Source organism: Mus musculus, assembly GCF_000001635.26.
Source record: "Mus musculus strain C57BL/6J chromosome X unlocalized genomic contig, GRCm38.p6 C57BL/6J MMCHRX_RANDOM_CTG2".
NCBI lineage: Eukaryota > Metazoa > Chordata > Mammalia > Rodentia > Muridae > Mus > Mus musculus.
The window spans coordinates 8,677-23,379 of NT_165789.2; the positions used below are offsets into that span (position 1 = coordinate 8,677).

Genomic DNA, 14,703 nt, shown 5'->3' on the forward strand with positions numbered 1-14,703 from the left:
GTCTTCCCACAAATTCCCATCCCAAGTTATAGGATCCCATTCTTTGCCAATTAGTGCCCTTACTTTAACTGTTGACACTCTCTGAGGCTGAGACTTGAATTTTAGCTGTAGTTCAGCCAACGTTATTATGAGGGTTTCAGTTTGATTTTCTGCAACTTGAGCTCTATGGCTGCTGGAGAGATGATTCTCTTCAAGGACACTCTTAGCAACTTTTAGATCGTTTACTTGTGTCTGGAGCCATTCGATTTTATCACACATCTCCTTCTTTTCATTCATCATTCCCCCCCCTCCCCCGAAATGCTAAGAGCAACCAGCCAGTAAAATCATTTTCTGACCCCCCCCACCCCCATCTTGTAGAAAGCTTTGTACGCCGAACCACCTAATTCATCAAGAAAATCAAGGGTATTAGCTTAAGGTTGAAATATAGTTTCAACCATGGGTCTTCAAAATTCTCTGAGCTCCCAGGAAGGAGAGAATCTGGAGAGGTTTCAGTAGTTGAAAGTGCTGGTGGATCAACAAGCCAATTCCAGTATTTTAAAAGATTCATCTTTATACTTCTGCTCCTCTAGAACCACTTCTGGTGCCAACTTCTGCATTAGTCAGGGTTCTCTAGAGTCACAGAACTTATGGATAGTCTCTATATAGTTAAGGAATTTATTGATGACTTACAGTCTGCAGTCCAACTCCCAACAATGGTCAGTAGCCGCTGTGAATGGAAGTCCAAGGATCTAGCAGTTGCTCAGTCCCACAAGGCAAGCAGGCGAAGGAGGGAAAGAGCCTTCCTTCTTCTAATGTCCTTATATAGTCTCCAGCAGGTGTAGCCCAGATTAAAGGTGTGTGCTAACACACCTTTAATCCCAGATGACCTTGAACTCTGAGATCTCCCTGTCTTAATCTTCTGGAGTCCATAGCCACTAGGCCTCAACATCTCCATACCAAGATCCAGGTCAGAAACTTCTATCTCCCAGCCTCCAGATTAGGGTCACTGGTGAGCCTTCCAATTCTGGATTGTAGTTCATTCCAGATATAGTCAAGTTGACAACCAGGAATAGCCACTACACCCCCTTAATCCCCTTAACCATAACCTAACCCTAACCCCCTAACCCTAACCTAACCTAACCTTAACCCTAACCCCAAACCCAAACCCGAACCTATATCCTAACCCGAACCCTAACCCTGTACCCTGAACACTTTAACTCTAACCCCACCCCATAACTTGTATATCTTGCACTTTTACAACAGTAACTTTTTAGTCTAACCCTCTTACCAACCCTAAGTGTAACCCAGATGTACTGGCTGATTTTGTATGTCAACTTGACACAGGTTAGAGTTATCACAGAGAAAGGAGCTTCAGTAGGGGATGTGCCTCCATGAGACCAAGCTGTGGGGCATTTTCTCAATTAGTGATCAAGGGGGGTGGGGGGGGTGGCGGGCCAATTGTGGGTGTTGCCATTCCTGGGCTGGTAGTTTTGAGTTCTCTAAGCAAGCAAGCTGAGCAAACCAAGAGAATCAAACCAGTTATTAACATCCCTCCATGGCCTCTGCATCAGGTTCTGCTTCTTGCCCTGCTTGAGTTCCAGTCCTGACTTCCTTTGGTGATGAACAGCAGTATGAAAGTGTAAGTTGAATAAACCCTTTCCTCCCCAACTTGCTTCTTGGTCATGATGCCTTGTGTAGGAATAGAAACCCTAAGACACCAGATATGCCCGACCCTAACATCCCCACCATTAATCCTCAGTGCAACCCTCTAACCACCCTAACTCTACCTTTGTAACTGGAAATTCTCTAACCCTCACAACCTTAACATTAATCCTCAGTCTAAACCTCATACCAATCTTAACCAACTAATTTGGTTAATATATGTAATACTATGCCCTCTCTCCATTACCTTCTAACTCCATATCTCTAACCCTTTGAACTACCAGTTCCAGAAATCATTATGGAAAAAGATTCATGTTGTAAACCTTGGTATATCCTTAAAGAAAATAAAATCATTTTCTCCACACAACGGCTAAATGTATTAAAATAGAACTATACTAAGAACTTATTAAAGAAGAAACTCAATGTAGTATTAACTTTTATTAATGTCTTTAGTTTGTGTATCATTTACAAGGAGACTTGTGCCTTCAAAAGCATTCCTACTTATTAATAGAACAAGAAACTCTTAAGTAATTAAACCCTAAAGCATGCACAAAAATTTTATTCAGGTTTTATAAGAAAGGAGAATAAATTTTAAGCCTTTATTTGAAATTATTATTTGGTAATGTCAAATATTTTTTTAAAGATGGACGTATTTCCTAATAGGAAATAATTACATAATTACAATGAATAGTGTTCATAAAAATGTCTAGAAAGAACAATTGTGTAATGCCTGATGATCAAAAGAAGTGTTCCTATGTGCATTAATTATTTTAAAAAAGAAGCAGGTAGCATGAATGTGGAAGGTTACTTATTATAGGACACATAGATATTCAAGGCACATGACTAGGCTAATAGTTGGCTGAGTTCAAAATACTAATTTACTGTTTCATTGAGAAAAGAGTAAAATGTAATATCACTTCTTCAGTAATGGTTCTTCACTTAGTTTTACCTGTTGATAAATAAATGCAATTATATCTAGGATAATTTTTTTTTCTTCTCAGATAGACATCAACTACTAAATGACTGATGCCAAAGTAGATGAAGCAGCATTACACTCCAATTTTCTTTTACTACAATATATGTATGTTGAGATATTTTGTATTATTTCTATATAATTATACCATCTATTCTCTTTCAGGTTTTACAACTATTCAAAATTAGGATGATTGAAGAATTAGTTAAACCAGAAAGATCAAACCATTATTCAAAAAAAAAAAAAAAATCAAATCCAAATCCTGGAGTTGACTTCTGACTCTATTCAGTTTGGGTTTTTCTCAGAATAGGAAAAACATCCTACATTACTGCATTTTGTAAGGTTAAAATGCGTGCACTTTCAGTATTGCTCCATTCTTTTTCTTTGGTGACACAGAGGTATTTGCCTCCCCTCTCTTCAATTATGAATTTTATTAACAACAATTTTGTCCCAAATATGTACAGAAGAAAAAAGAATATGTAAAACCCATAATCCTCAACTTAATCTCAGTTCAACTTGGTAATGGATAAACAGAAGGTATTAAACTATGTGCAGTATGAATAAATAATATACTGAACTTTATTTCAGAAAGTAAATTTTGGGAGAAAGAAAGATAATTCTTGTGCTTCTAATGGGTTATCAAAATGTTTCCCACCATATTGAAACAAAATTTCAATGTTAACTACATTACTTGTATGGGCTCCTGGATATAAGCAGCACTAACAATTATTACAATTCTCAAAATTCTCTATTTATTATTTTGAAGCACCTAAAATTCTCCCATAACAAAAGAGACTAAAATGAGATGTTAATAATACAATCCATTTCCTAGCACTTTGTGTGAACATACAAAGTTCCTAGACAGTTTTAACAGACAGGTCATAAGTTTGGTGGTTTCCACCTTGGCAAAGGCTTTGTATATTAAGAGCAAAAATGTCTTCCTAAGTAGAAGGTACTACTTAAACTAAAGAAACAAATAAATGCCCTTTCTCATGTGAATAATGATTCAATGTGAAATTAATTAACACAAACTATATGACAGGCAAAGATTAAAACAAGAAAAAGAGAAAAAAAAAGATTAAAGAAACTGGCATTTTCTGAGAGTAGTGAAAAGACATAGTCACATGAATTTCCTTTATCTCCTTTCACTCTCATATCCTTAGTTAATGGTAACTTTTTTCTTTCTTATTTCTTCACACAGTTTGGCCATGTAAACCCACCACAGAGAAGTGACACAATGATATAGATGAACACCTGGAAGGAGAAAGAAAGCAATTTTACTTCCATGACTCTATCACAAGGTTTGCAGAACGCATTAAAAAAATGAATTAGTTAAACCAGAAAGATCAAACCATTATTCAAAAAAAAGTCAAATCCAAATACTGGACTCTATTCAGTTTGGGTTTTTCTCAGAATAGGAAAAACATCCTACATTACCGCATTTTGTGAGGTTAAAATGCGTGCACTTTTAGTATTGCTTCATTCTTTTTCTTTGGTGACACAGAGGTATTTGCCTCCCCTCTCTTCAATTATGAATTTTATTAACAACATGTTTGTCCCAAATATGTACAGAAGAAAAAAGAATATGTAAAACCCATAATTCTTTCCTACCAGTACCAGGAGAGTAATAGCTCTTCAATAATGTAACCAATAGTGAAACTATATGAAAATTAAGTATTATGAAGACAGATTTTATTATTTTCCTTTGAAAAATGTTGGCATCTAAAATACAGTGGCATGCAGTTTCACAGTTCTATAAAACATGAAAAAAGTGTATGTACACACTACGATTCTTCAATCACGATCCAATCAATGCAAAACATATCACATACCTGACAAATGTTAGTTAAAAGATGAAATTACATATTAATTTCTATATAATTCTGTTAATAGACTGACCTGGTTGAAAATTTTACATACTAAATGTATGTCTGTGTATATACGGGTATGCACACTTGTCAGTGTATATGCAGAAGTCAGAGAACTCTGTCTTCCTCTACTGTTTTCCTATTTACACTTTGAGACCAAGGCTCTCACTGACTATGAAGCTCATCTTTTCAACTAGGTTGTGTTACTAAACAAGCTCCCAGGATCTACATGTCTACATTGCACACGCTGGGGTGACAGGTACCCATGGCTATGTCTAGACTTTTAGGTGGGTGTTGGGAAATTTGGATTTAGGTCCTCTTGCTTACAGAGCAAGAGTTATCTCTTCAACCTGAATTTTATTTATCTCATTATACATAAATATTCTCAATAGGGAAAAAAAGAGTTTACGTGGAGGGTGATATTTAATGCCAATTTCACAAGAAAAGATATTTCCTGGTCATGTACTTTATGATGAAAAGGTGAATGTAGGGCTGGAGAGATGTCTCAGTGGTTAAGAGCAATGACTGTTTTTCTAGAGGTCCTGAGTAAAATTCCCAGCAACCACATGGGTGGCTTACAACCATCTATAATGGGATTTGATTCCCTCTTTTGGTATGTCTGAAGACAGCTACAATGCACTCATGTACGTAAAATCAATCAATCTTTAAAAAACCAATGTGCCAGGCAGTGGTGGGGCACACCTTTAATCTCAGCACATGGGAGGTCAGCCTGGTCTACAGAGTGAGTTCTAGGACAGCCAGAGCTACACAGAGAAACCCTGTCTCAAAAAACAAACAAAACAAAAACCTGATGAATGTAGCACAATTGGAGTGATAATCATTACTAAAGAATCCCAGCACACAATTTCTTAAAGAGTCAAAAATAAGCTCATATACTAAAGAGAGAAAAACTTACAATTGATACAATGATGATGATGATAGTGAGCTTGATATTCTTCATACACATGGCTCGAGCAAGATTTCTGCTGGTAGTTTTGAAAGTGACAGACTAAAAAACAATCATCAGTTGTTTTATTCTTCACACTGACTATATGAATGATTTGTAGTAACAATATGCAAATTTTAATTTTAATCAATTCTCTCACTTTTATGGTTCTAAGAATGGAACCCAGGGCCCCTGATCATAAAAGATAAGAGATATAAAGAGAATGTCTTGTGCCATGTACTATAAAAGCATTTACCTTTCAATTTAAAAAAAAAAAAAAAAACCTTTGGCCAATGAACTGAGGCAGGAAACAGGAGGTAAGAGTTGGGGGGGCGGAGAGGGGGGCAAGCACAAGGGAGATTCACTTGGACAGAGAAAAAGACGGTTACAAGAGAACAAGGAACTATACTACTGAACCAGAGTCCAAGCCTTATTTTCACTAGTTCTGTTTAAATTCAAATGTCTTTTTTTCCCCTTCCTTCTCTTTTCAAGTCATTCAGAATCAGTACTTATCCTGAGCAGAGTTCTTTGAAATCTATAAAAAGCAATAGGAACTCACTGACAAGGCTTTACTTCTTTTCCTTCTCTTTGTAGCAATGTACACAGTGTTGAATGAACAAGTGATTTTATTTTAGGGGGAAAACATTTTCTACTTTAAATTTTTAATAAGAAAGTCTTATACCAAACCAACTGGTTATAAGCATATTAGTTGATCTTTGGGCTTTGAACCATACATATAAATGTCTGATTTTCCTAGGAACATATGTATTTACTTATTGTCAAAAACCCACAGGTAAGATAAGATTCCTTCAGTTATCCATTTTCTTTTCAATCATCACTTTTTCAGTGAGTAAAGCATTTTCACCAAGACACAAGAAGTTTAAAACAAATAGGTAAACAAATAATGAAATGTACTAATTACCTAGCAATTCTACTCCTAGGTATACTGTACGAAAGATATTATGTGAAAGCTCAAAAGAGTCATATAAAAATGTTTTGGGCTATTTTTTCATATCTAAAAGTGGAAACTACCAAAATATCCATAAGCCATAATGAATTATTATATAATAATCAAAACAAACAACTTACTAATATATTTACACAGTCAATCAACATGTCATGGATTAGTGTAACAATTTTGACAGAAAGAAAAATAGAGTAAATATTATAGCTTCTTTTTATAATTTTTGTAGACACGACATGGTGGTTTGAATATGCTTGGCTCATGGGAAGTGGCACTATTAGGCGATACAGCCTTTTGGGGATAGGTGTGGCTTTGTTGGAGGAAGTGTGTCACTGTGTAGGCAGGCTTTGAGATCTCCTAATGCGCAAGCTCTGCCCAGTGCAGAAGACAGCCTCTTATTGGTTGCCTGCAGAAGACAGTCTCCTGCCTGCCTTCAGATCAAGTTGTAGAACTCTTAGCTCCTTCTTAGCACCATGTCTTCCTGGACCCAGCCATGTTTCATTCCATGATGATAATGGAATAAACCTCTTAAACTATAAGTCAGTCCCAATTAAATGTTGTTCTTTATAAATGTTGCCTTGGTCATGGTGTCTCTTCACAGCAATGAAACCGTAACTAATACTCCAGGCACTGGAGTATTGCTGTGATAGGCCTGACCATATTTTTGCCTAGAAAAATGTGAATTTTGAAAGCAATGGAATGCTTTAAGTTGGGGACAGTGGGCCATCCTAGTAGAAACATGGAAGGCAGTGGTGCTGAGGGTGATTTGAACTTTGGGGGCTTGGCTTAAGAGGTTTCAAAGAAGACTTTAGTATGTTGCCTAGCGATCATTCTTGTGATATTTTGGTGAAGAATGTGGCTGCTTTTTGCCTTTGCCCCCAAAGTAATTGCATTGACAAAGGAAGTTTCAAAAAACCCTATTTTAGAATTTGTCCTTGTGGTTCACCCTTATGAGGAGCATTTTGATCAAGTGTAGCAAGGTTAGAAAAGATAAATACAAAATGCATGCTTCAAAGATTAAAGAGGCACCAGGAATGAGGTGGAACTAAATCCTGTGTTCAAGGATATTAAATGGAATTAAGGGAATGGTGGCCTCAGGGTGAGATACCACTCAGCTAAGCTTATTTTTGGGTCTGTAGTTGCACAAGGGATAGTTATATCATGTTAGGGATTATTATGACCTGGTTATTGTTTTCATTTGAATATAAGGAGATATGATTGTATGTCAAATTGACAAGGGGTGGACTGTGATGGCTATTCTTGGTTGTCAACTTGATGATATCTAGAATGAACTACAATTCAGAACGTATAAATATCTTGTGAAGATAATTTAAAGAAAAGCTTAGGTCCAGACATGGTAGCACATAGCTTTAATCCTAGCACTTAGGGACAGAGGCATGCAGATCTGTGAATACAAGGTTAGACTACAGAGCAAGTTCCAGGACAGCCAAGCTTAAGTAGTGAAGGAAATCATCAAAACCAAAAAACTGATGAAGATGTAATAGAGCAAGGGGGCCATGTTCAAGACCCACCAAGCAGCAGAACTTGGCAGTTTCGCCCATGTAGCTCTGGCTTTAGAGTGAAAAGTAGAAGAGGTGTCCTGAATTAGCCATGATTAAGAAGAGACCAGCATAGCTGAGGTGAAGTCTTCTGGGAAGTGTTTTCTGAGAGCACAAAAAAGCTGTATTCCAGTGATAGACCTCCTGATTACAGCCAGACTTGGTGATGTGTAAGACTCACATCACTGGTTTTGAAGGCATTAATGGGTCATGGAGAGCAGCTGAGGCTTGGCACTGTAAGAGGCTAGGGAAAGGCATTGGTGAAGGTGCAGCTGCAGTGGCAGTTGATGGCCCAGGATTGAAGGAGTCATGTTAAGGATTTTTTGCTTGGCACCATATATATAGCCTATGAGAGGCTATTGGTGATGCCCACTTGCCGCATAGAAGACTCTAGTGTATTGGATATGCCAGTACCATGGGACAATCACCAAAACAGCAGCAACAGTGGAGTGGATCAACCTGAGCTTAAAGTGCTATAGAGGGCAGAGCTGGAGAAGTGGTTCAAACCCTTTGGAGGAGCCCAGACAATCATGTGTGGATCCCAGACATTGGAACAAGAAATTGTGAAGTTGAAGTTGCCTTGGAGACCCCAAGTTGTTAGGGAGGCCAGAGCCATGGGATACCTGTCAAGGAAAACTGCTAACGGAATAAAACCAGCCCAAGAGAAAGAATTGTGTTTCAGTAAACAAAACTGAAAGGAGTTGGACATCAGGTATGGAGATGCAGAGTTTGAAGGTTTTGGTCTTGTTTGGGTCCAGTATTTCTACACTATGACATTTTGGAATAGTAATGTATATTCTGTGATATTGGAAATATATGATTTGGTTTTTGATTTTGATTGTATAGAGGATTACAGTTAAGAGACTGCATGAATCTCAGAAAAGACTTTAGACTTTTAAACATTGTTGAGACTGTGAAAGACTATTGGGACTTTTGAAGTTGGACTAAATGCATTTTATATTATGCTATGGGTAGGTATGGCCCCCATAGACTCATGTTTGAACAAGCCTATCCCATAGGAAGGCTATAGGGGGAATGCAGTGGTTTGAATATGCTTGGCCCATGGGAAGTGTCACTATTAGGAGGTATGGCCTTGTTAAAATAGGTGTGGCCTTGTTGGAGAAAGTGCGTCATTGTGTAGGCAGGTTTTGAGGTCTCTTAGTTCTCAAGCTCCATCCAGGTGCAGAAGAGAGGCTCTGCCTAGCTGCCTGTGGAAGACAGTCTCCTTCTGCCCACCTTTGGATCAAGATGTATTTAATTGGTATAGGATTCTGCACAAGTAACATTCTTCACTGTTAATAAGTTGTGGGATACCAGGTTATTGGATATGCTTTTCTATACTATTATTAAGATGCTTATAGGGAAAAATAATTCTGTAATGTTTAAAATGATGGTCTGTTCAGCTACCCATCTGAAGAAGTCAAGTACAAGCATGCAAGTAAATCCAAAGATAGAGAGGACTCATGTTAACAACAGATGGTAGCTTTGATGCAATACCAACAGTGTTCAAATATTACCTTAATTATTCAAAAACACTGAAGCAACTTGCTAGTATTATTGAACTGTTAAACATAAAAGTAGTATGTTTTAGCTTATCTAAATTTTTAAACTATTAAGAAAAATATTAAAGTATTTCCTCTTTTTAAATTACACAGATGTTTAATTAACTTTATTTACAGAGTAGGTATCCTCTCCTTCACCCAGATTCTAGTGGTACCTAATAGCATCCTTAGGCAAGAATGGCAGTTTAAAAATAATTATGTAGAATCCTGAGAATAACAGATGTTGGTACTCATTAAGAAAAGCAAGTGAGGGTAGTAGCATTTCTCTGTCTCAGTTACTCAAAAGCAGTTTGTTACAGTCCCTATATAACATAATTTTGAAGACAAGGCTACTATTACTGCATTCCTATCAAATTCCACAGTACATAGTTTTGTTTTTATTTTTATTTTTTGTGTGTATGTATGTGTGTATCCTGTACTAGAAAACTGTTTTCCAGCATACATATATGTTCAAAGTGAAGCTGTTTGTTTGCACATTTCCTGATTTTGTTTGAGCTGATTTGCTACTACTGCATCTTGTGGATCATCTGGTTCTGCCGTTGTCAACAGTGCTTAGAATGACAACAGCATGCAGAAAGTCACTGGTACCATCTATTGGTTTTTCAGGATAACCAAACAGGTATCCCCTCTGACAGAACTAATAATTAGGATGCCATATTTTAGTGATAAACCAGACTGTAGGAGGGTTAAATGTATGTGATTCCTTGAATGAGAAACGTCCCCAATGGGCTCTGGCATTTGAACACAAGGTTCTCAGTTAGTGACACTGCTTAGGGGTGTTTGGAAGTTGTAGCATTGCTGGAGGAAGTATGTCACTGGGGGTAAACTTTGAGAGTATACAGTCTTAGTCTAGATTTCCAGTTTTCTGTTTCATGATATAATCTCTGTTTCTTGCTCCTGACACCACAACATGCTTGTTATCATGCCTCCTCACCATAATGGACTCTTTACCACTCTGGAAACATAAGCCAAAATAAATTGTTTCATCCAAAAAGATGATGATTTTGGTAAGGGCATTTTATGACAGTAATAGATAATTAGCTAGTAAAATGGAAATGTTTCCAGTATTTTAACCTCTACTTGGTATCTTACTAATCATATGGTGTGTCTTTTTTATTGCTGTGAAGAGATGCCATGACCTCTTCCACCATTTCTATCACCACTACCACCTCAACATGAGCGTAAGTAGTGCTACCCCTGCCAACACATTTCCCATCAATGTTGGTATCTCCAACATATCCAGCCACCTAAATCTCTTGATGAATCTAAGGCTGGCTCCACAAGACAGAACTCATGCCTGGTCTATTAAGTAGGCCCCAAATCCCATAGATGGTTAGGTTATAGGCATGAGGGGGTGACCTAATATTATTCTGCAAAATGGCTATAAAGAATAAACTGCCCCCTAAGTTGTCTTTATATTCGTGCATCTCCCAACTGATACAAGAGAAGCTTCTTTTTAATTGTGATTAATAAAGTGACTCATAAACTGGTTAGCATGCAGACAATAACAGACTGTGGACTGCCTATCTCTAAATGGAGCATCAATATCATACTTTCTCTTCATAAGTCTCAGGGAGCATCATAGATGAGGGGGTAAAAAGGTTGTAAGAGTCAAACATATTGGACATCTGCAGCAAAACTCTTCTTGTCAGATAAGATAGAGCCGTTGAATGCATGGACTCACAGCAGCTGTGAATACATGTACAAGATTAAGGCAGCCAAAATTCAAGCATGGATGATGGATGGGGGAGGAGCTCATAAAATCCCACCCTTAAATAAAGACCTATTGTCAATTGATGGCTGTTAGGGGAGAAGAGTCAGTTTTTTTTTAAGTGATGTCATCCATGAGAGTCTGCCTATGTTCCTGTAGACTATCCGATACCAATGCATATACAGGTAGCACTGAATAGACTCAGCACACAAAGTTGAGAGAGAAACAAGCGAAAAATAGGGGATGAATTGGCAGGGATGAAAAGTGGGGTGGCACTGATCAAAATGAACTATAAGTGTATATGAAATTTTATCACTGGGAGGCCTGCTCTTTTTGGAAAGGAAATGGAGAAGGAGTAGATCTGGGGGAGGTGTGTTTGTGTGGAGAGGAACTGGGAGAAGAGGAGGGAGGGGAAACTGTAGACAGTTTATAATATATGAAAGAAGAACAAATTAATAAAAGAAAAATTTAAAAATGTAGAAATTAAAAATCTTTATATCATTCTTCTAATTATCATATACTTTGATGAAAAGCTTATAAAATGCCACAAAACCCAACGGTTGTCATAGAACCTCCTACAACCTGCCATTACTAAATATCAATATTAAAATTAACAATAACAAAAGTTCAAGTACCTGTTGGAACATAACATGTATCATGTCAAGCATTTTACATATAGTTTAATTCTTAGAACTCCATGAAAAAGGTATATTGCCATTATTATGACAATTGAGGCAGAAAGAGGTTAAGTAATGTGCTTAAGGTCATATTACTAGAAAATGGTATTAAAATCCTGACAGTCTGATTCTAAAGTTCAGGCTCTTAATCACTACAGTCTTGTTGCTAGTCACAATCAACATCATTATGATGTTTTTATAGTCATCGTGATATTTACAGTATAATCACCTTGGAGATATGTATGCATGTCTGTGATAAATTATCTAAAGTTAATTGAAGTAGGAAGATCCACCTTAAATATGGGCAGCATCATTTCCTGACCCGGAGTTCTGGACTGAATAAAGAAGAGAAGCAAGCTAAGAGTCTGCATTCATTGCTTTCTGCCTCCTGAATATGAGGCACAATATGATCAGCTGCCTCAAGATTTTACTTCTATGATTTCCTCACCATAATGGACTAAATACCCACACTGTGAGCAAAAATAAACTTCTTTAAGTACCTTTTATCAGGTATTTTGTCAAAATGAAAAAAGTAACTAATACCAATCACTGATGGCTTTTAATGTGAAAATTTTTAACCTGTTAAAGATCTCCAGATATTTATTTTTTCAAAGCACTTGTAATAAACTACATAGAAAATGTAAAGAAATATGTGAGAGTAGAAAAAAGTAATTAATGGCACATTTCAACGTATGCCTTTGGCTTGATATAAGGAAAAGATCAAGCTAACACGATAAATACCAAAGGATTCACAATGAGTTATACCCAGCCAAAACGTCAGCAGAGGTATATAAGGTGATCAAATGAAAAAGTTTGCTTCAATGCAAAGTTATAGGAAATTATAAAAGCTTCATTAATGGTTACTGAGAGACTGGTTGCTCTGTATGTCTCACTGCTACCTTTCTTATCACAATATGATAACATCATAGACATGAGAAAGGAAACAGAGAAACAAACCAACTTAATATAAAATTTAAGACCATTCCCATATTATCTTAGCCATCAGTGCAATTATTCTAATACCCTGGGAAAAATATATTCCATACTTACTGAATCCACAAGGTTTTCTGTTTTATCTATCAGCAATTCCAACCTTTCTCCACGTTGAGCAACTAAATCTGGAAATATTTTTAGAAATAAAAATAACATTTTATATTAGAAATAAAGAAACCCACCTACTAAAGCCAAGGCCCTAAAACTGAGATCAAAATTCTAGGAAGTCACCATTTGACTACAGAAGAAAATCAGCTAACCCCAATTCAAGACAACAGGTAGTTGCAAAAGGAGACAACAAACAAGCTGTTTCCCAAACAGCTTATTTATGGAAATAGGTAACTTGCCCATTCTGCCTGAATAAACACCTCCTCCCTTTCCTATCATTACACCACCCCCCTGCCCCAAATTGGAGAATATAAACTGTGTGCTTTTGAACTCTGGTCATTGAATGACTGGGTCCTTTGCCCTGATCACAGTGATGTTAGAACTCAAGATGGCACCTCTTTGGCATTAAACAATGCCTACTCTAGTTTTTGAGGTCATCTAAATTCCCATTTTTATTTCTTCCTGTAAACTTAATCATTACATATCCTTAAGATACATATGCAGTTTTGAGGCCACAAGACAACCCAGAAGGTAAGATTCTTTTCATCACCAACCATGACAAATTGAATTCAATCTACAGAATACACATAAATGTAGGAGAGAATAGGCTCCACAGAGTTGTCCTCTGATCTTCACATCTACACTGTGGCATGGACCAGGTGCCATACATAAATAATTTAAAATAATTAAAATATGAATATAATAAGAGACTGATTCAATAATTTCAAAACTCTGGGTGCTGGAGAGATGGCTCAGTGGTTAAGAGTACTGAATGTTCTCCTAGAGGTCCTGAGTTCGATTCTCAGCAACCACATGGTGGCTGACAGCCATCTGTAATGGATACCCTCTTCTGGTGTATTTGAAGACAGCTACAGTGTACTCATATACATAAAATAAATCTTAAAAAATTCAAAACTCTGCATAAGAAAAATCAATGCCTAGATAGCTTTAAAGATGAAATCTATATAAAATATTTCAAGAAAAATATATACTAATTTATCAGAAATTTCTCAAAAAAAGTCAAAAGAAAGGAATATTTTTCAACTTATTATATGGGCCCAGTATTATCTTGGTATTAAAGTCAAACAAAGATATCACAAGAGGATCTGGGGTGTGGCTCACTTAGCAGAATTCTTTGCTAGCATGCATAAACCTTGGATTTAATCCTTAGTACTGTATAAACTGGTACACACACCAGTAATTCCAACACTATGGAGGTCAAGTCAGGGTATGATGGTTAGGTTTTTTTAAATTTATTTTTATTTATTATTAGATATTTTCTTTATATACATTTCAAATGCTATCCCGAAAGTTCCCAATACTGTCCCTCCACCCTGTTCCCCTACCCACCCACTCCCGCTTCTTGGCCCTGGTATTCCCCTGTACTGGGGCATGATGGTTAGTTTTAATTGACAACTTGACCCAACTTAGAATCACCTAGGAAGATAGTATGAATGAAATATTGTGTAAATCAGATTGGATTGTGGTATATCTGTGGGGAATTGTCTTGATTGCCTTAATTTGATGCAAGAAGACCCAGCCAAAATATAGGTGGCAAATATTCCCCTGGTTTTTGGCCAAGACATATAAGAGAAAGGTAGATAAGCACTAAGCATGCATGCATTTATTCTTTTATATTCTTCACTGTAGATGTGATGTTTCAAGCTACTGCCTTCGTGATTTGCTGCTATGATAGACTAT

The 14,703-nt window shown here is 36.9% G+C and overlaps 1 protein-coding gene across 4 annotated transcripts in view; it reads right to left on the reverse strand.

Moving 5' to 3' along the window:
* Positions 1–2,060: 2,060 nt before the first annotated feature.
* Positions 2,061–14,703, reverse strand: part of Vamp7 (vesicle-associated membrane protein 7) — a 28,455-nt gene continuing 15,812 nt past the window's right edge. For 3 of the 4 annotated variants that reach the window (NM_001359151.1, NM_001302138.1, NM_011515.5), the window contains exons 6-8: positions 12,952–13,019; positions 5,399–5,491; positions 2,061–3,868 (exon numbers count right to left, since the gene is read on the reverse strand). In NM_001359151.1, coding sequence (NP_001346080.1) covers positions 3,800–3,868; positions 5,399–5,491; positions 12,952–13,019 — 230 coding nt within the window. In that variant the 3' untranslated portion in view covers positions 2,061–3,799. The remainder of the gene's footprint in view (positions 3,869–5,398; positions 5,492–12,951; positions 13,020–14,703) is intronic. The other variant, XM_011249809.3, reaches the window with a different exon arrangement.